The following is a 19,636-nucleotide window of genomic DNA, read 5'->3' on the forward strand; positions in this document are numbered from 1 at the left end:
GTGAGGACTAGTCAGTCCTGGAGAGGGTGAGGACTAGTCAGTTACTGGAGGGTGAGGACTAGTCAGTCCTGGAGAGGGTGAGGACTAGTCAGTTACTGGAGAGGGTGAGGACTAGTCAGTCCTGGAGAGGGTGAGGACTAGTCAGTCCTGGAGAGGGTGAGGACTAGTCAGTCCTGGAGAGGGTGAGGACTAGTCAGTCCTGGAGAGGGGCTCAAAGTGGAGAAGCTGCTCTTCCACACAGATACGAGTCGGTGAGGTGGTTCAGGCATTTGGTTCGGTGACCCTGGACGCCCCCCTGAGGAGGTATTCCAGGCACGTCCCTCTGGAAGGAGACCCACGCTGGAGCGATCATAACTCTCAGCTGGCTGTCTGGGGGGGTTGAGCCTCTCTGATAGGACTGCAGCCCCCCACGACCCAGATAAGTAAAAGACAATCAGTCCTTCAAAAGGCTGAATTAAACCCCCCCCCCCCCCTGATCCAGAGATCCAAGGAGTTACATGAAGATGCTGTAACATTTATCAGTTTGTTCACAATTGTCATTCCATACAAACAAAACTGACTTGACCTTTACCAAACTCTGTTTAACACAAAGAGCTCTAGACTGGTTAACTTGACTAGAACTAAACTAACGTTTTGGTGACCTACAAAAAGCAGGATTGACACCTGGAGGTTTGTGTGACTTGGAATGAAAATATCTCCCCCTCCTGGCCAAACTCTAATATTACATTGTTCTCAAACATGTAACACCAAACCCTTTTTCTTTTTGCACGTCTGAGGTCCATCAGAATCAGTTCTTTGTACAACTTCTACTGTGGTTTCCAGTATTTTTTTAACTATCTTTATTTACAAATCCAAAAACGGTGAGGTCTGCTGACTTTGGGTGTTTAGTCAGCGTGAACGGAGAGACTGACTGAGACGCATCCCAGCTCCCGACCCCGCGCACCCAGGACACCCTGAGCACGGTAGTCCCCGTTGGTCAGCCAGTGGGGCAGATCTATGTGGGGCACGTAGAAATCCGCACGAGGCAGAAAGTACGAGCCCTGAGGAGACAGACAGGGGGGTCAGACTGGACTCGGGTGTAGGGTACCACACTCCTGAGTCCCAGAATGTGTGATCACTGTTAAGGAGCACGCCAACAGATGTTCGGACTCACAGTTTTAAACGGGCAATGGCAGGGAAGCCCATAGGTGTGCAGCGGTTCAGGACAATCTTGACCTGCAGGGATCAGCTGGTTCAGAACATCACAGGCGTCCTGGTAATGACAACTGCCCAACTGGTCCAGACAGGGGACCGTAACCCAGAAACCCAACACCTCCTTCTCCAGGGTCACATTCAACTGATGAAAAGGAGGACAAAAGGTCGGAGGTCTTTATTTATTCTACAAGATCGTCATCAACAGTCCTGCAAAGTTCTGCTTGATGGAAAGAAGGACCAGAAGAAAAAGGATCGGGATGGAACCGGTGTCGGGAGGATGGATACAAATGAGCAAGAACAGAGTCAAGACAAGAAAGGGGGAAAACTGGACTCGCAGAAAGTTCTTTCTTTGGTCCAAACAGATGCTTCAGGACAGAAACGGTGGGGGGGGAAACAAAAACGGAACTACGTTACGCAATGACTGTGTGTGCATGTGCACGCACATCTTGTGCACGTTTTTGTACTGTGACGTCACAGTAAGAGATTTCTTCCAGAAGCGTTTGTGTACTTGATTACAGAACTACACAAACTATGCAGGATCGACTGGACGTTTTATTTCATCGTTTTTGGGTTGATACGGACCCGATCCCTCCACAACAGTGTAGGAACAAGGGAACATGGGAAAGTGAGTTTATCATAATATGGGCAAAGACACCACCCCCTACTTCAGTGGTTCTCAAATGGGGGGGCGCCTGTGTCCGCGGAGAAAATGTTTTTTTCCTTACGAGAGTAAAGTGTAATTGCACATCCACTCCAGCAGTTGGCAGTGGCGCCCTGATTGTCAGAGTGCGCGCAGGGAGTGTTAGCAGAAGAAGAGCGGTTGTAAACAATCTACGGTGGAAGAAGAAGAAAGACCTGACTTCCTTATTTTCTGTTGCAGACTAAAAAAATGGTAATAAAGTTATTCTTTGTTGTAAGTTGATCTATATTTCTTTATTTTTCATATTTCTTTGTATGTTAATTAGGGTTAGGGGGGGGGGGGGGGCACTGCCGTACTTAGAGACAGGGTTAGAATCGTTTTCAGCTCCTCTTTGAAGTAAACGTCTTCCTGCTCAAACTGACTGATTTAACAGCAAACGGGATTTTTATTTTCTCACATTTACTTTTATGAAGTTAAATATTACCCTGCTGGAATCAAAGTTAAAAATGACCTCTACCCTCTAATCGAGGACCAGAACCGGTTCTGTTGTGTAGTAGTTGTGTAGACCGTCCCAGCAGCACACGCCGAGTAAATATCTGTACAACCCTACATTGTACAGGCGAGAGTACTTACAGACAGGGGGGCGCTCAGATCAACAGCCGTGGCCCCCGAGGCGGAGGCAGTCAGGGATCCGGGGATGCGTATCGGATCAGGAGACACAGTCAGAGCCCCGAGAACCGCCGGATCACCTGGCTGACCGCAGTCCTTCCAGCCGAAGCCCAGAAGCTGCCCACAAACAGACCGGAAGTCTTTACGTTCCATTAAGGCCATGGGCGATGACGTCACCGTGAAGCAGCAGCACCGACGGGCTCACCTGTATTCTGCGGTCTTTGTTCTCACCGGCGGAGCCGCCGTTTACCGGAGTTAGAACCACCAGGCCCACGGCCACGCCCACTGCCACGCCCACCGTCAGCACGAACAGCCGGCCCATCCCGCTGTCTCCGAGGCCAGAACCCAGCCGAGCCCCCGAAGCGAGAAGGAACCGAGTCCAAGATGAAGCTTACTTCCTGTTTCTGCTCCTCCTTCTTCTTCTTTGGTTTCAGCGGAGCCGACTCTGCGCAGGCGCACTGCTGTCCTCCACCCTGAGCTCTGCCACATCCTCGTTGCGCTGTACGACTACGTCACGAGAACCATCACGTGACTCCCAAGGAGGTTCCTGCATGACACTGGTCTACGTGAAGATGTAGTTCAGAAAGAGGCCAGTGGAGGGCGGTAAGACGCCCGGCGGCGGCCATGTTGCCGGAAATAACGAAGAACAGCTGCCTGAGACGGTGGCGCTTCTTTTCATTTTAAGTTCATTTTAAAACCATAAACAAAATGTATCCTTCAAATGGATTCATGAAAAGTAGATTCAAATTTGTGGTAGATAATTGTTGTATTTGTAACATAAATCTAGAAACAACAGAGCATGCGTTCTATGAACGTGAAACCTCTCGATGACTTCATATCGCCCAGTTCCAGAGACATCGATTCTTGGTCCCCTCAAAATATTCTATTAGGAGTAATCCTCAAAGACAAAAATAGTGATGATTTTTTGGTGAATAATCTAATTATTATTACAAAATACTGAGTTTCTACTGGAGTTACTACTGGAGTTACTACTGGAGTTAATTCTTGTTACTACTGGAGTTACTACTGGAGTTAATTCTTGTTACTACTGGAGTTACTACTGGAGTTAATTCTTGTTATGTCTGGTGTTACTGGTGTTAGCTGCAGGATTCTAGTCCTTTATAGAGCCTGGGAAGACCACATCCATGTCTGCAAACAATTTCCCACATTCACAGACACCAACACCCTAAACACCATCAGTCCAGGTCCACAAAGTGAAACAGTCAAACTGTAGAGGTCCATATGGGGAAGTAGCATGGAGCACCATCAGCAGTGCCGAACCCGAACCCGAACAGGCTCACAGCAGATATTATCTTTATTCTTAGTCTCTTTACAAATACTGAAAACAGGCAGAATTTAAATCTCTCACAGAGAAACCACACAGAAGAACAAGGACCGCCCACAGTAGTACAAAAATAATGTTTAAAATGAATTAAAACAAAATGTACATTCAAGTCACATCTGTATGAGCAGTACATCTGCATGTACAATACAACATCTGTATGAGCAGTACAACATCTGTATGAACAGTACATCATCTGTATGAACAGTACAACATCTGTATGAGCAGTACAACATCTGTATGAGCAGTACAACATCTGTATGAGCAGTACAACATCTGTATGAGCAGTACAACATCTGTATGAGCAGTACAACATCTGTATGAGCAGTACAACATTGTTCTTTACCAGCAATCACAGCGAAGACCAGTGAGACACAAACCAGAACAAGCGGTGAAGGGGTTCACTGAGGATCTATGAGGATCTATGAGGATCTATGAGGATCAATGAAGATTACTGAGGATCTATGAGGATCACTGAGGATCTATGAGGATCTATGAGGATCAATGAAGATTACTGAGGATCTATGAGGATCACTGAGGATCTATGAGGATCAATGAGGATCAATGAAGATTACTGAGGATCTATGAGGATCTATGAGGATTGCTGGGGGGAGGGGCGGTTCTGGGAAATGTCAGACATGCTGGATTTAATGGAGGTGGAATCTTGACACACATTCAGAAACGTTACGGAGATCATGGACTCCGCGACCCGGTTTGTTGTGGCTCTGTTTCAGGGGATCCAGCCCCCTTTCTGTATAGCAGAATCAGCAACAGGTCCGTGTTCAGACCTGAACCATCACCCGAGGTTCTGACGGTCCCTTTAGGTCACACAAACGCAGTCAGATGTCCTCGGGTCGGTCCATCAAACGGGATGTTTGCTGTCCAGAAGACATAATACTGCTGCAGAACCAGCACCACATTCTGCAGACCTCTTAACCCCCGAAGTCCAGATCAGAACCATCAGTTTGGTCGGCGGCCTATCAAAGAATAACGAGACGGGACACGACCCTCCAACCAAACCTCAGAACATCACCTCCTCACAGCTCCCGTAGTCGCTCTCCACGATGCTCGAGCCGTCGTGGCTCCGGGGCTTTGGCCCCCGTCTTTGAGGCTCAGCCGGGTTCGGCGGCGGTGGCGAGCTAGCACGCTTGGCATATGATGGCATAGCCACGCTGAGGCGCATGCTGAGCCTCTTGTAGCCTCCAGAGACGTTGTCCAGGCTGTGGGTGTCCCGGGTGGGGTAGTAGCTGATGGCGGTGTACTCGTTGGGACACTGGGAGGTGGGGAGAGGAAGGCCATCTGGACCCAGGAAGTCGTCCAGGTTCTGGTTGCTGTAGCAGGGTGGGAGGGGGGCGCGGCGGTCGTCACGCGCGAGCGGAAACGGGAAACCACCGAAACGAGAGGTCCGCCGGGAGTCCATGGAGGAACTGCAGTAAGGATCCTCCACGATGTCAAACTGGGGGAGCTCCTGGACCACCGGGCGCCCATAGTAGTCCGGGTCCGCTGGGTAGACTGGGACAGGAAACAGAAACCGTCACCAAAGCGCTCAATCAAGCGTGATGATGATTATGCCCCGCCCCTGAACCATCCCATGATGCACCAGCTGACCAGTGACCTCAAATGGCGTTAGAGCAGTCCTCCTCAATTATTCTCTGTTACGACCCCCCTAGGAAGGGAAAAACATTTTGCGACCCCCCCCCCTAAAAAAAACACTCTTGTATCCTTATTAACATAAAAAGAAATATGAAAAAGAAAGAAATATAGATCAACTTACAACAAAGAATAACTTTATTAAAACGTTTTTTTGTTTGCAACAGAAAATATTTGAAGTGCATCAATTTGCCTGAATTTAATTTTTTACTCCTTAAACTACAATTTATACAATTAAATAATACATTAAATTAAATAACATCAATAAATAATGAATTAAAATTGATCAGCAACATTAACTCAGGAGCACCGTGAAATATTTCTCCGCTGTCTCTTGAGGGTTTGTTTACGACCGCTCTTCTTCTGCGTCTACTCCCTGCGCGCACTCTGACAATCAGGGCGCCACTGCCAACTACTGGAGTGGATGTGCAATTACACTTTAATCTCGTACGGCAAAAAAAGCATGTTCTCCGCAGTCACAGGCGCCCCCCCTGACATCGCTAGGGGGGGGGCGCCCCACTATTTGAGAACCACTGCGTTAGAGGAAGGTTGCAGGGTGACGAGGATGACGCACCTTGGTAGTCCATGTCCCAGGTGTTCTTCCTGATGGAGCCGCTATCCGAGCTGGTCAGGGGCCTGGCAGGGAGGTTGGGGGCGACGCTGCACACGACCGGCCCCTGTGACCTCAGCAAGGAAACCCCGCCTCCTGAGATGATCTGGCTTCTTGGGCGCAGAGACCTGAACGGCGTGTGGTCCAATGAGCTCATCTCCATGGGGTTGACTTCCTGGTTGTCGGCTTTGAGAGTCTTGGCCAGACTAGACAGGAAGTGTCTGCAAATAAAATCAAACTATAATAAATATGAAAAGTCATTATTGATCGCACCCCCCCCCCCCCCCACCTCTTTCACAGAATTATATCTAAACCTCCGGAGATCTATAAATCAAACTCACTGCCTCGTCGATTCATCATATTCAGTCGCATGATCAGTTTTTAATCCGTTTCAGACTTTGTTCTTCAAGAACAACTTCTCGTGTTTTAGTCTTGTTTGAATAAAAGTGTCCTGTTTATGTTCTTTTAACCTTTCAATCGATCAATGGCAGAAAACGAATATTTAAGGTCATTGATTCTGATTGTCATCTTACAGAAACAACTGATTGGTTCAGAAGTAGCTCTGCACACATGCAGACAGAACAAGTGCTGATTGGCTGATTTATTTCGAGCCACGCCTACTCGATCCTTGAGCACACTGATGGCTCCACCCAGAGTTTCTTCTGGCTCCGCCCCGCCCAGACATAGGTCAACATCTTTCGGGTCCTAGCTCACATAATAGGCTCCACCTCCCCAATGAGCGGGTGAGACGGGCCGGTGGGAACCCGCCCCTGAGGTTCTGGGAGCAGCGCAGCACAAACTGCTGCCATCAGAACATCGAGATTGTAGTTCGGCTGTTCTGTTTGGTCCTCGTTGAGGAACATGGCGTTCCCGCTCACCCGTTGGCGTCCTGCACACCTGCCGGCTTCTTCTTCTTCTGAACGTAGCGTTTTCTGATGCAAACGAAGATGCCGACCAGGAACAGCAGTCCGAGCACGGTGGCACAAATCTCCATGATCTCCACGTAGCCGAGCACCGGAGACACCTGTCGGATGAGGGGCGGCATTGTCAGTGCGATCCAAGCTCACCTGGATGCTCAGCACCGTCATGAGTACCTTTGACTCACCTGGGGCAGCGGGTCGCAGTGGATGGATCCATCGGTGACTTTGCAGTCGAAGCCTCCGGGACACAGACTGGGCGAACACAGCTCTACCTGGTTGTGACACCTGTGGGGCGTGGAGAAAGTTAAGGAGGAGGAGCACGTGTCATCGCTAAATCAGAACCAGTCTTCAAAACAAGACCCAAATAATCCTGAACACAAACCTCCACCGAGGCTAGACCAAAACAGACCACAGTGGCCCCGCCCCTTTATCCACACCCACTCTGAGATGGAACGGGTCATTTCTTCCACACGACGGTCTCTCTAGTAGAATTTGAGTTATCCTACTTTTCTCACAGTTTGTGCCTTTAAGGCCGTTGGCCACGCCCTAAATGACCTGATGGGCTCCTCCCATAGGCCATTTTTATCAGCGTGACGTAACATAAAGGTAGATTTCTGCCAGACGCGTTTCAGGAGGTGATTACTGAACTAGGAAGGATTGACTGGCTGGTTTGTTTGTTTCGCTGTTTTTGGGTTGATCAGGACCAAAAATCACCAGAATAGTGTCGAAACATGGGAACAGGGAAAGAGAGAGTGAGAGTGAGAGTGAGAGTGAAAGTGAGAGTGAGAGAGTGAGTGTGAGAGTAAGAGTGAAAGAGAGAGAGCGTGAGAGTGAAAAAGAGAGAGAGTGAAAGAGAGAGAGTGAGCGTGAGAGTAAGAGTGAAAGAGAGTGAGAGTGAAAGTGAGAGAGAGTGAGAGTGAAAGAGAAAGTGAAAGTGAGAGAGAGTGAGAGTGAAAGAGAAAGTGAAAGTGAGTGAAAGTGAGAGAGTGAGAGTGAAAGTGAGAGAGAGTGAGCGTAAGAGTGAAAGAGAGAGAGTGAGAGTGAAAAAGAGAGAGTGAAAGTGAGAGTGAGAGAGTGAGAGTGAGAGTGAAAGTGAGAGAGAGTGAAAGTGAGAGAGTAAGAGTGAAAGAGAGAGAGTGAAAGAGAGTGAAAGTGAGAGAGTAAGAGTGAAAGAGAGAGAGTGAAAGAGAGAGAGTGAAAGAGAGTGAGAGTGAAAGTGAGAGAGAGTGAGAGTGAAAGAGAGAGTGAAAGAGAGAGTGAAAGTGAGAGAGTGAGAGTGAAAGTGAGAGAGAGTGAGAGAGTGAAAGATAGAGAGAGTGAGAGTGAAAGAGAGAGAGAGTGATTTGGGACCTTGAAGACCTTTTTCTTGGAGTTGACATCCAGCTGAAGGATTTCTTGCCGTCAGCGAGAAGAAAGATGCTGTTTCGACACGGTGGTTTACGAATGTGACGCTAAGCTAAGCTAAGCTAAGCTAAGCTAAGCTAAGCCGCCGCGTGCTTACCGTGCACCGGCGTTGTCCAGGGAACAGTTGCACATGTAACCCTGGGCCTTGGGGACGCAGACCCGGCCATCGGCACACGGCTGGGAGAAACACGGGCTGATGGGAAGCTGGCAACGGGCGCCGTGGAAGAGTCCGGGACACCTGCAGCGAGGTTCTGGAACGGCAGACACAAACGTGATGCTACCTGTCAATCAGAGTCACCTGATGACGATGATGTACCAGACAAGTTCTCCAAGACTTTGTTGTAAAGCAGGAGTCGGAGGAACAACTCCCAACTTTCCTTCACTATATTTGATTCAGAATCAGAATCAGAATCTCTTTTATTGATCCCAGAGTTCTGTAAGAATTTAGAAGAGCTCATCTTCCCTGGCGCTGATCCAGACCCAGTCCGGATGAAGCAGAAGCTTTGGACTTAAACTCTTCATAAAGAAAACTTTATGCGGGGCTACAGAAGCCAGATTTGCGTTGCTCACCTCCGTTGGCGTCCTCCTTGCAGACCCCACCGTTCTGACAGGTGTTGCCTCCACAGGTAGCCGCGCTGCTGCAGCACTGGTACACCCCAAACACCCTCCTGCTCCCTGGTCCTGTCCAATCCGACACATCGCCTACTCTGATTGGTTCCCCATTAAACTCCAAGTCCTTAAGGCAGCCAATGAAATTTTTCCGGTGAACCTCCGGTGCAGAATCTGAAGAGGCGAAACGGATGGCACCGTGGGAGCGCATCATCCGGCACGGCTCGGTCAGGGCGGCGGAGGCTGGAGGCTGCCGGTCCAGGGTCAGCTTTAGGGTGGTGGAGTTAACATCCAGCAAGATGCTGTGCCATTGTCCGTCTGACACCAGGTCAGATCTGATCAGGAAGGAACTTGGGGAGGTGTTTCCACAGCTGTACCAGAACCGCAACTCTCCATTGGTCAACTGAGGAGGAAAAATGCTAGTAGTCACTGTGTGAACCTGGACTGTTTCACTGTGTGAACCTGGACTGTTTCACTGTGTGAACCTGGACTGTTTCACTGTGTGAACCTGGACTGTTTCACTGTGTGAACCTGGACTCTTTCACTGTGTGAACCTGGACTGTTTCACTGTGTGAACCTGGACTGTTTCACTGTGTGAACCTGGACTGTTTCACTGTGTGAACCTGGACTGTTTCACTGTATGAACCTGGACTGTTTCACTGTGTGAACCTGGACTGTTTCACTGTATGAACCTGGACTGTTTCACTGTGTGAACCTGGACTGTTTCACTGTGTGAACCTGGACTCTTTCACTGTATGAACCTGGACTGTTTCACTGTGTGAACCTGGACTCTTTCACTGTATGAACCTGGACTGTTTCACTGTGTGAACCTGGACTCTTTCACTGTATGAACCTGGACTGTTTCACTGTGTGAACCTGGACTCTTTCACTGTATGAACCTGGACTGTTTCACTGTGTGAACCTGGACTGTTTCACTGTGTGAACCTGGACTCTTTCACTGTGTGAACCTGGACTGTTTCACTGTGTGAACCTGGACTGTTTCACTGTGTGAACCTGGACTCTTTCACTGTGTGAACCTGGACTGTTTCACTGTGTGAACCTGGACTCTTTCACTGTGTGAACCTGGACTCTTTCACTGTGTGAACCTGGACTGTTTCACTGTGTGAACCTGGACTGTTTCACTGTGTGAACCTGGACTGTTTCACTGTGTGAACCTGGACTGTTTCACTGTGTGAACCTGGACTGTTTCACTGTGTGAACCTGGACTGTTTCACTGTGTGAAAGGAGGCGTCCGGGAGTTCAGAACAACAGAATAAAAAACTTTACCTGTAAGGTCCCCCAGTGGGTGGAGCTAGCGGTGGACATGATGACACCCTGATCCTGGACAGTCTTAAACCTCAGCGACAGTTTGAAGCTCTGCCGGTCCTCGTCCATCAGGTGGAGGTACTTCAGGTAGGACTCGGCCCCGAAGCTCAGGGCCGACTCTGAAACAGGAACAGAACCGATGGAGAGTCACAGCGCTAAAGTGATGAAGACGTACCTGTGGAAGGTGTTTAAACCCGCTGAAGAACCAGGGTGGTGGAACATTCCACAGCATGCCAGACGGATTCTGGAGGAACCGGACTCTGGTCCCACATACCGTTACAGGGGCACACGCTGTCCCAGCTGTGGGGCGGGGTGATGTACCCGGCTCTGGCGGTGGTGAAATGGTTCCAGCGTTCTCCTGCCAGCCGGACGGCGTTCCTGCAGCCTCGCGGCGGACAGCCGGCCCCCAGGCAGCCGTTGTGTTTGACCCTGAGGATGCTGAGGCCCAGAGAGTCCTCTATGTCGGGTATGACCCCTGCATCAGAGACCAGAACAGAACACCTCGGTGATCGGAGTCTCTCATTGGTCGAAACGCCTGCTGTTTGCTCATTCTGATTGATCACCTGCGAGTCTGTTGGTTGGCAGCGTGTGGACGGGTCTGTTCTGAGGCCTCTGGACCAGGAGGACCTCCAGGACCCCGGGGTCCGGCAGCTGCTGCAGGCTGGCCAGCTGCAGATCCTGTCTGGGTAAACTCAGGGCTTGTCCCAGGACGCGCTGGACGCCTCCCCAGTGGTCCCTCAAGAACTCCTCCGGCGTCAACCCAACCAGCTGCAGCGTCACGCCAGAGTCCAGAACCCTCTGGTCGGCTGCCCACACATGAACCTGGACCCTGGTCCAGACGCTGAACTTCCCATCGCTCACGCTGATGTTTACAGAGTAGGAGCCTTCCTCCAGGTCTTCCTCCACCCAGATCCTTCCATCAGCTGGGTCTACTGAGAACCTGCTCTGGACCGGATGTTCTGAAAGCAGCTTGTAGGTCAGGACGTCTTGTAGGTCCTGGTCTGAGGCGTGGATCCTGCCAACGTCGCGGTTGGCAAACAGCCCCCCAGAGGTGGTGATGAAGACCTCCAGCGGAACGACGGTGGGCGGGTACTTGCTTTGCTCGGTGACGTCGATGTTCACCACACAGATGGAGGAGAGGGGCGGGTGGCCGCTGTCTGTCGCCTGATTGGTCCAAACAAAGTGGATGGAAACAGCATCTTAGCATAAAGACTAGCAGCAGCTAGCCTTCTGTAGGCTTTGTGCTAAGCTAAGCTCCAATTAACGGTGGAAGTGATGCCGGTGCTGGTACCAGTACCGACGGGGTGAAAGGTGATGTGGGTCAAGAGGAGGACCAGACCCGACGGACACGGAGCTACCTGAGTTACCTGGATCTGGAGCTGGTGACGGGGTCTGACCCTCTTTGTGAGCGGGGCGGACAGCGACAGCAGGCCACCCTGGTCCACGTGGAACTGCTGGTCCTCGTTTCCAGTGACGATGTGAAAGGAGAAAGGGGGGCCGTTTGTGGGTGTGTCTTTGTCCGCCACCACAAGCTGGAGGATGCTGCTGCCGACGGGCCCGCCCTCCTGCAGGAGCGGACAGGTAAAAGGAGCCGATTCATCTTCATGGTCATCAGGAGACCCTCATCCTGATCCCTGTTCCAGCACGGGACAGAAAATGACTCCAACATTCCTACACTGTGATTGATTGTCTCCAGAGCCGCGGTCCCGTTTACACCTGGACGGATCAACAGGAAGTGTTCATGTCTGAAAAACACCTGGAGCTTCAAAGAGAAGCAGCGGCGCAGGTGACCAACCCAACCAGGACCACCGGTTGGTGGCCTTTCCTGGTCTTTCTCCTTCTCAGGTAACATTTGTCCAGCTGTAACACCTGATGAATGCGTGTGCGTGGTTTCCGTGGAGACAATGTCGTGTGACTTGATTGGCCGTCCTACCTGCAGCACCAGACGGCGGTTGACCTGGGAGAAGACGGGCGGGTTGTCGTTGATGTCGGTGACCGTGATGGTGACGAGGACCGCCGAGGACAGGGGAGGCTCGCCTTCGTCTGCCGCCTGGACCGTCAGAGAGTAGTGAGGGACCTGCAGGACAAACGGACCGTCAGAGAGTAGTGAGGGACCTGCAGGACAAACGGACCGTCAGAGAGTAGTGAGGGACCTGCAGGACAAACGGACCGTCAGAGAGTAGTGAGGGACCTGCAGGACAAAGACGGGTCCAGAGATCTATGGGCCGCCTCTACCAGCGGTCTTTACCTGGTTGGAGGACTGCGTTTACACCTTTGTTATTATATCCTGGTGTACAGTCAAACTTAAGAAACCATTGTTCTTCCTCACAGAACCCTTTAGTACCCGGTTCCTCAGACGGCTGCGCTCAGAGTCTCGGTTCTACCTGGGGAACCAATGATCAGAGTCTCGGTTCTACCTGGGGAACCAATGATCAGAGTCTCGGTTCTACCTGGGGAACCAATGATCAGAGTCTCGGTTCTACCTGGGGAACCAATGATCAGAGTCTCGGTTCTACCTGGGGAACCAATAATCAGAGTCTCGGTTCTACCTGGGGAACCAATAATCGGAGTCTCGGGTCTGACATCTCAACCTAACTTTAGACGGCGTGGTGGGCGTGTCTCAGAGTGAATCAGCCAATGAGAAGGTGTTCCATCCTCCCGGTTGAACGTGAACTTGCAGTGAAATAACGGATCAATAATAAACAGATCTTTGCTCTTGGTATTGATCCACACAAACACACCTCCTCTCTGTCCAGCGCCGTCCGGACGGACATTTGTCCACTCCGAGAATGAATGAAGAACTGCTGCAGAGGGTCACCGCTAACGATGGAGTAACGCAGGAGGTTATTGATCGGCCCGTCCCGATCAGTGGCCGATACCTGGAGGAAAAGAGAGAGGAGGAGATCACTGCAGGGAAAGGAGCAAGCTCTGAGGGTGAGCGAGAGGGTGAGCGAGAGGGTGAGCGAGAGGGTGAGCGAGAGGGTGAACGAGAGTGTGAACGAGAGGGTGAGCGAGAGGGTGAGCGAGAGGGTGAGCGAGAGGGTGAACGAGAGGGTGAGCGAGAGGGTGAGCGAGAGGGTGAGCGAGAGGGTGAGCGAGAGGGTGAGCGAGAGGGTGAGCGAGAGGGTGAGCGAGAGGGTGAACGAGAGGGTGAGCGAGAGGGTGAGCGAGAGGGTGAGCGAGAGGGTGAGCGAGAGGGTGAACGAGAGGGTGAGCGAGAGGGTGAACGAGAGGGTGAACGAGAAGGTGAGCGAGAGGGTGAGCGAGAGGGTGAACGAGAGGGTGAGCGAGAGGGTGAGCGAGAGGGTGAACGAGAGTGTGAGCGAGAGGGTGAGCGAGAGGGTGAGCGAGAGGGTGAACGAGAGGGTGAGCGAGAGGGTGAGCGAGAGGGTGAGCGAGAGGGTGAGCGAGAGGGTGAACGAGAGGGTGAGCGAGAGGGTGAATGAGAGGGTGAGCGAGAGGGTGAACGAGAGGCCAAAAAGAAGAAGATGGATGGGTGGATGATGGATGATGGACGGATGATGGATGGATGGATGATGGATGATGGACGGATGACGGATGGATGGATGATGGATGATGGACGGATGATGGATGGATGGATGATGGACGGATGATGGATGGGTGGATGATGGATGGGTGGATGATGGATGGGTGGATGATGGATGGGTGGATGATGGATGATGGACGGATGACGGATATTTGCAGTAAAGCTTGATCAAATGTATTTAGCATGGTGTAAGAACTGTGTGCTAATGCTAACGTTAGAGGAGAAATGCTAACAGGAAAGTCCTGCAGTCAGATGATGATGATGATGATGATGATGATGATGGTTACCTTCATCACCAGTCCTGCAGGACTCAGGTCCTCGGCGACCTCCACGCTGTAGCCGCCTCGCTCAAACAGCGGCGCGTTGTCGTTCACGTCCGTCACGTTGATGACGAGCGTGAAGACGTCGCTGACGGTCGACTTTCCCCGACGTCCTTCCACAGAGAGGTAGAAGTCCCTGAACGCCTCGTAGTCCAGCGGGGCGGCGAGGGTTAACCGGCCTGGGGGGGCGCCGGAGAACAGGGGCGGGAAGGGTTTAGAGTCAACCAATCAGAACACAGAACAGTTCAAACATAGTCTGGTCCCATAACACGGACCCGCTCCTAGTCTGGTCTCATAATATGGACCCGCCCCTAGTCTGGTCCCATAACATGGACCCTCCCCTAGTCTGGTCTCATAAAATGGACCCTCCCCTAGTCTGGTCCCACAACACGGACCCGCCCCTAGTCTGGTCCCATAACATGGACCCTCCCCTAATCTGGTCCCACAACACGGACCCGCCCCTAGTCTGGTCCCATAACATGGACCCTCCCCTAATCTGGTCCCACAACACGGACCCGCCCCTAGTCTGGTCTCATAATATGGACCCTCCCCTAGTCTGGTCCCACAACACGGACCCGCCCCTAGTCTGGTCCCATAACATGGACCCTCCCCTAATCTGGTCCCACAACACGGACCCGCCCCTAGTCTGGTCCCATAACATGGACCCGCCCCTAGTCTGGTCTCATAATATGGACCCTCCCCTAATCTGGTCCCACAACACGGACCCGCCCCTAGTCTGGTCCCATAACATGGACCCGCCCCTAGTCTGGTCCCACAACACGGACCCGCCCCTAGTCTGGTCCCACAACATGGACCCGCCCCTAGTCTGGTCCCATAACATGGACCCGCCCCTAATCTGGTCCCACAACATGGACCCGCCCCTAGTCTGGTCTCATAACATGGACCCGCCCCTAGTCTGGTCCCATAACATGGACCCGCCCCTAATCTGGTCCCACAACATGGACCCGCCCCTAGTCTGGTCTCATAACGTGGACCCGCCCCTAGTCTGGTCCCACAACGTGGACCCGCCCCTAGTCTGGTCTCATAACGTGGACCCGCCCCTAGTCTGGTCCCACAACATGGACCCGCCCCTAGTCTGGTCCCATAACATGGACCCGCCCCTAGTCTGGTCCCACAACATGGACCCGCCCCTAGTCTGGTCCCACAACACGGACCCTCCCCTAGTCTGGTCCCATAACACGGACCCGCTCCTAGTCTGGTCTCATAATATGGACCCGCCCCTAGTCTGGTCTCATAACGTGGACCCGCCCCTAGTCTGGTCCCACAACATGGACCCGCCCCTAGTCTGGTCCCATAACATGGACCCGCCCCTAGTCTGGTCCCACAACATGGACCCGCCCCTAGTCTGGTCCCACAACACGGACCCTCCCCTAGTCTGGTCCCATAACACGGACCCGCCCCTAGTCTGGTCCCATAACACGGACCCGCTCCTAGTCTGGTCCCATAACACGGACCCGCCCCTAGTCTGGTCCCATAACACGGACCCGCCCCTAGTCTGGTCCCATAACACGGACCCGCCCCTAGTCTGGTCCCATAACACGGACCCGCCCCTAGTCTGGTCCCATAACACGGACCCGCCCCTAGTCTGGTCCCATAACACGGACCCGCCCCTAGTCTGGTCCCATAACACGGACCCGCCCCTAGTCTGGTCCCATAACACGGACCCGCTCCTAGTCTGGTCCCATAACACGGACCCGCCCCTAGTCTGGTCCCATAACACGGACCCGCCCCTAGTCTGGTCCCATAACACGGACCCGCCCCTAGTCTGGTCCCATAACACGGACCCGCCCCTAATCTGGTCCCATAACACGGACCCGCCCCTAGTCTGGTCCCATAACACGGACCCGCCCCTAGTCTGGTCCCATAACACGGACCCGCCCCTAGTCTGGTCCCACAACATGGACCCGCCCTTAGTCTGGACCCACAACATTCCTAAATGCCTTCACCCTCCATCACCTTCACGTCTGAAAATGGTTCTGACCTGTCCGTGGGTCCAGCAGGAACCGTCCGTGCTCGTTTCCAGACGCGAGGCGGTAGAAGACGTCACCTGACCTGCCGCTGTCTCCAGTCAGGGTGACGATGCTCACCACCTCGGACCCGACCTCCAGTGTCTCCGGCAGCTGGACCGTGACCTCCGAGCTCAGGAAAATGGGCTGATAGCTATCCAGGGAGACTACCTGCACCGTTACCGTGACAACAGAGTAGAGGTGACGAGGCAGGCCACGATCTGTGGCCTTCACCTTCAGGTCAAAGGTGGGAGGGGTGTTGTATGTCAAGGGTCGCTCCAATCGCAGGATTCCCGAAACCTCATTCAAGGAGTAGTAGCCATCGTTGTCGCCCAGGAGGGCGTACCTCACCTCAGCGTTTTTACCTGCAGGAGAAAGTGGGCGTTACCGAAAGTCAACGGCCGACGATGAGCATGACGAAGGTTCACAAACGCTGCATGAGATGTACCTGAACGCACCACGAGTCTCCATCGGGTTCTGTATTCAAACCCAGCAGTAATTACTCATCATTCTAAGACACGCCCCCTGGCTCTCCCGGCTCTGATTGGTTGGAAAGGTTTCGTTTTTGGTTCATTTAATCTCTGGCCTTCATCAGATGATGCTTTCTGAGGAGGAGGAGGAGGCAACTCCAGGACCAGAGGGGCGTGCCATAGTACACCTGCCACCACCGTCAGCAGGACGACGACCCACAGGTCAGGCCACACCTTGTCCTGCTGGACAGGGCTACAGGTGAGGTGTCCCCCATCATCAGGTGTAAATGGTTTCGGTGATTCACTGTGAGAACCTTTCTGGAGACCCAACAAGCTGCTGCACATCCAAGGCGTGGCGCTCCGACAGCTCCCGTTTCACAGCAGGCGTGTGCGCTCAGGTGTTCAATTCAGTTTCAAAGGTGTGTTCAGTTGTTTTTCAAAGAGGAAGCAGTCCAATACATTTTAACAAATCAGTCCAGGTTCACACAGTGAAACAGTTTGGACTGAAGCAGCCATCCCCCTGAAAAATCACCACGAGCGTTGAGGTGACCTCACACAAGGGTGGGGGCTTCAAGTCCGAGAAGATCATTGGTTCAGGTGAATGAAAATGTGAGTCACGTGAACGAGCGTGAGGTGGACTATTGGGACTCGGTAGAAGATCTAACACGCACTCGTAAACCCGATGATCTTGGATATCTCAGGTGGGCCTACCTGTGTCTGGATCCTGGGCGTACAAGACGGCGATGGGTGTTCTGACGGTCGTGTTGTCAAACACGGTGACCTCGTAGTGGCTGGACGAGAAGCGAGGAGGGTTGTCATTCATGTCCTGAATCATCAGCAGGATGTCCGCCTGACACGAGCGACCGCCGCCGTCTGTCGCCTTCGCCACCAGGTTGTGTTCCGTCTGCCCCTCCCGGTCCAAGACGGCCAAGGTGAACAGCTCACCTGTGAAAGACAAGAAATTCAAGATGGATGTGTGACCTTGCTTTATAATATTTAAAATCAACAGCACGAAGAGGCCAGGTTAAACGTTTCCCCGCCCTCTAGTATGCTAGCTCGTTAGCATCACGTCGTCTGCCTTAGCTTTGGGTCGCCAACCGTCCCTTATTAGAAACGTTTGAAGGACAAAGGGCTTCTCATTGCTACGAATACTCGCTAATACAGCAGAATGTAAATGTCTGGACTGCATCTGTTATCATTAATAAATGACTTTATACAGATACTTTTTGTTATAAATCAATCTTTTGATCTGCCACAATAATGTAATGAATTTAAATGAAAACAAATTCAAGTTGAGGGCTTTTAAAGAAGAGATTAATTAGATCAATTAATCTCTCACATGTTTTACTCTCTCGACAGCAACAGCTTTAGCATCCTTTAGCAGGTATCTCACAGGACACCGGGAGGTGGACGCTGTGAGGAAGGCTCCACACAAAGCCTGCCTGGCAGCAGTAGCGCCGCTGTTATCGCTAACGCTAGCCCTCAGGGGCGCTCATGTTGTGACTGCAAACACACAAACGGCGTGTCATACCGGTCCTGTGGTCGAGATAGAACATGTCGGCCTCGGGGCCGTGGAGGCTGTAGGAGACCTGGCCGTTAGCCCCCGAGTCTGGATCCGTAGCCGACACCTTCAGCACAAACCTGCTGGAGGGTGAGTTCTCCATCACCTCCTCCAGGTACAGCAGCTGGAAGAGGAATACAGGGATGGATAAAATAACAGGTGAGCAACCTACCGGTTAATAGAGATCAATAACCCCTCAGCTGCTTTAATCGACATCCATTTAAATATTTATATAAAACTGTAAAAGCTAAATTATTAAGTCGAGGCTTGTTTTTATCTGATTCTATGTTGGATCATTAAAAACACCTGAAGAAGAAGAGACACCCCCGACCGTCCTGATGATGTCATTTCTACCTTCACTCTAGCCTCGAAGCTAAAAACATTAGCTTCCTGATGGGAGATGCTAAAGTACCGTTTGAGTCTCTTCTGAATACATCCCATAATATTTACATCACAAGATGGCGTCAGCCCCAAAGGAGCAATGTTCTTCAGCTGTTCCTCTCAAACACTCCGATGAAGATGATTCAGCTCTTCATCGACGGTGACACGCCCCCACCTGTTCACACAGAGGACTGTTGTCGTTGATGTCCACAACGTGGAGGTCCACGATGACCGGCGCCTCGAACCTCCCGTCGGTGGCGCTGACCCTGAGCCGGTACCGGTCCCGGGTCTCTCTGTCCAGGCGCTCCTTGGCGATCAACCCCCATTCGCCTTCGTCCTCCTGGATGATGGCGAACTGGTCCAGAGAGTCACCGTCTGCAAAGAGAACCGGTCCAGAACCGGTCCAGGTGGTCTTAGTGAGGGGTCGGTGCACCTGATCCGTCATGGAGACGAGGGAGCTCTTAAAAATAAACTCCACACAGGATGTAAACCCGACGCACCTGATGATGTCATCATTACCTTCACCTGAGCCTTGAAGTAAATCGAGGCAAAGCTCTCCATTTACCGGTCGATCTCCGTTCCTACCCTCACCTGTCGGTCGGTCTCCGCTCCTACCCTCACCTGTCGGTCGGTCTCCGTTCCTACCCTCACCTGTCGGTCGGTCTCCGTTCCTACCCTCACCTGTCGGTCGGTCTCCGTTCCTACCCTCACCTGTCGGTCGATCTCCGTTCCTACCCTCACCTGTCGGTCGATCTCCGTTCCTACCCTCACCTGTCGGTCGATCTCCGCTCCTACCCTCACCTGTCGGTCGGTCTCCGTTCCTACCCTCACCTGTCGGTCGATCTCCGTTCCTACCCTCACCTGTCGGTCGATCTCCGCTCCTACCCTCACCTGTCGGTCGGTCTCCGTTCCTACCCTCACCTGTCGGTCGATCTCCGTTCCTACCCTCACCTGTCGGTCGGTCTC

The 19,636-nt window shown here is 52.2% G+C and overlaps 2 protein-coding genes across 2 annotated transcripts in view; both read right to left on the reverse strand.

Annotated features, from left to right (window-relative positions):
* Positions 1–531: 531 nt before the first annotated feature.
* On the reverse strand, positions 532–2,925 carry gm2a (ganglioside GM2 activator). The gene is made up of 4 exons (XM_068740263.1): positions 2,709–2,925; positions 2,468–2,620; positions 1,154–1,336; positions 532–1,040 (listed from the first exon to the last, which is right to left on the reverse strand). The coding sequence occupies exons 1-4, from the start codon at positions 2,823–2,825 to the stop codon at positions 885–887; spliced, it is 609 nt and encodes a 202-aa protein (XP_068596364.1). The 5' UTR covers positions 2,826–2,925; the 3' UTR covers positions 532–884.
* An 885-nt stretch (positions 2,926–3,810) lies between these two features.
* fat2 (FAT atypical cadherin 2) overlaps positions 3,811–19,636 on the reverse strand; it is a 34,795-nt gene continuing 18,969 nt past the window's right edge. Inside the window, exons 12-28 of the mRNA XM_068740238.1 lie at positions 18,846–19,045; positions 18,260–18,413; positions 17,440–17,673; positions 16,234–16,623; positions 14,199–14,410; positions 13,106–13,243; positions 12,298–12,441; positions 11,732–11,929; positions 10,928–11,528; positions 10,639–10,839; positions 10,326–10,483; positions 9,000–9,441; positions 8,527–8,680; positions 7,211–7,310; positions 6,984–7,129; positions 6,070–6,326; positions 3,811–5,357 (exon numbers count right to left, since the gene is read on the reverse strand). Coding sequence (XP_068596339.1) covers positions 4,867–5,357; positions 6,070–6,326; positions 6,984–7,129; positions 7,211–7,310; positions 8,527–8,680; positions 9,000–9,441; positions 10,326–10,483; positions 10,639–10,839; positions 10,928–11,528; positions 11,732–11,929; positions 12,298–12,441; positions 13,106–13,243; positions 14,199–14,410; positions 16,234–16,623; positions 17,440–17,673; positions 18,260–18,413; positions 18,846–19,045 — 4,220 coding nt within the window. The 3' untranslated portion in view covers positions 3,811–4,866. The remainder of the gene's footprint in view (positions 5,358–6,069; positions 6,327–6,983; positions 7,130–7,210; positions 7,311–8,526; positions 8,681–8,999; positions 9,442–10,325; positions 10,484–10,638; positions 10,840–10,927; positions 11,529–11,731; positions 11,930–12,297; positions 12,442–13,105; positions 13,244–14,198; positions 14,411–16,233; positions 16,624–17,439; positions 17,674–18,259; positions 18,414–18,845; positions 19,046–19,636) is intronic.

The sequence above is a fragment of the Brachionichthys hirsutus genome, chromosome 6 (genome assembly GCF_040956055.1).
Source record: "Brachionichthys hirsutus isolate HB-005 chromosome 6, CSIRO-AGI_Bhir_v1, whole genome shotgun sequence".
Taxonomy (NCBI): Eukaryota; Metazoa; Chordata; class Actinopteri; order Lophiiformes; family Brachionichthyidae; genus Brachionichthys; species Brachionichthys hirsutus.

Bases quoted from the DNA above. Each gene is read 5' to 3' on its own strand.
- gm2a (XM_068740263.1), bottom strand. From the start codon at position 2,825: ATGGGCCGGCTGTTCGTGCTGACGGTGGGCGTGGCAGTGGGCGTGGCC. The intron at 1,337-2,467 runs GTAAGTACTCTC...CCTTTTCATCAG, and splicing joins ATCTGAGCGCCCCCCTGTCT to TTGAATGTGACCCTGGAGAA. The intron at 1,041-1,153 runs GTGAGTCCGAAC...CTGTCTCCTCAG, and splicing joins GCCATTGCCCGTTTAAAACT to GGCTCGTACTTTCTGCCTCG.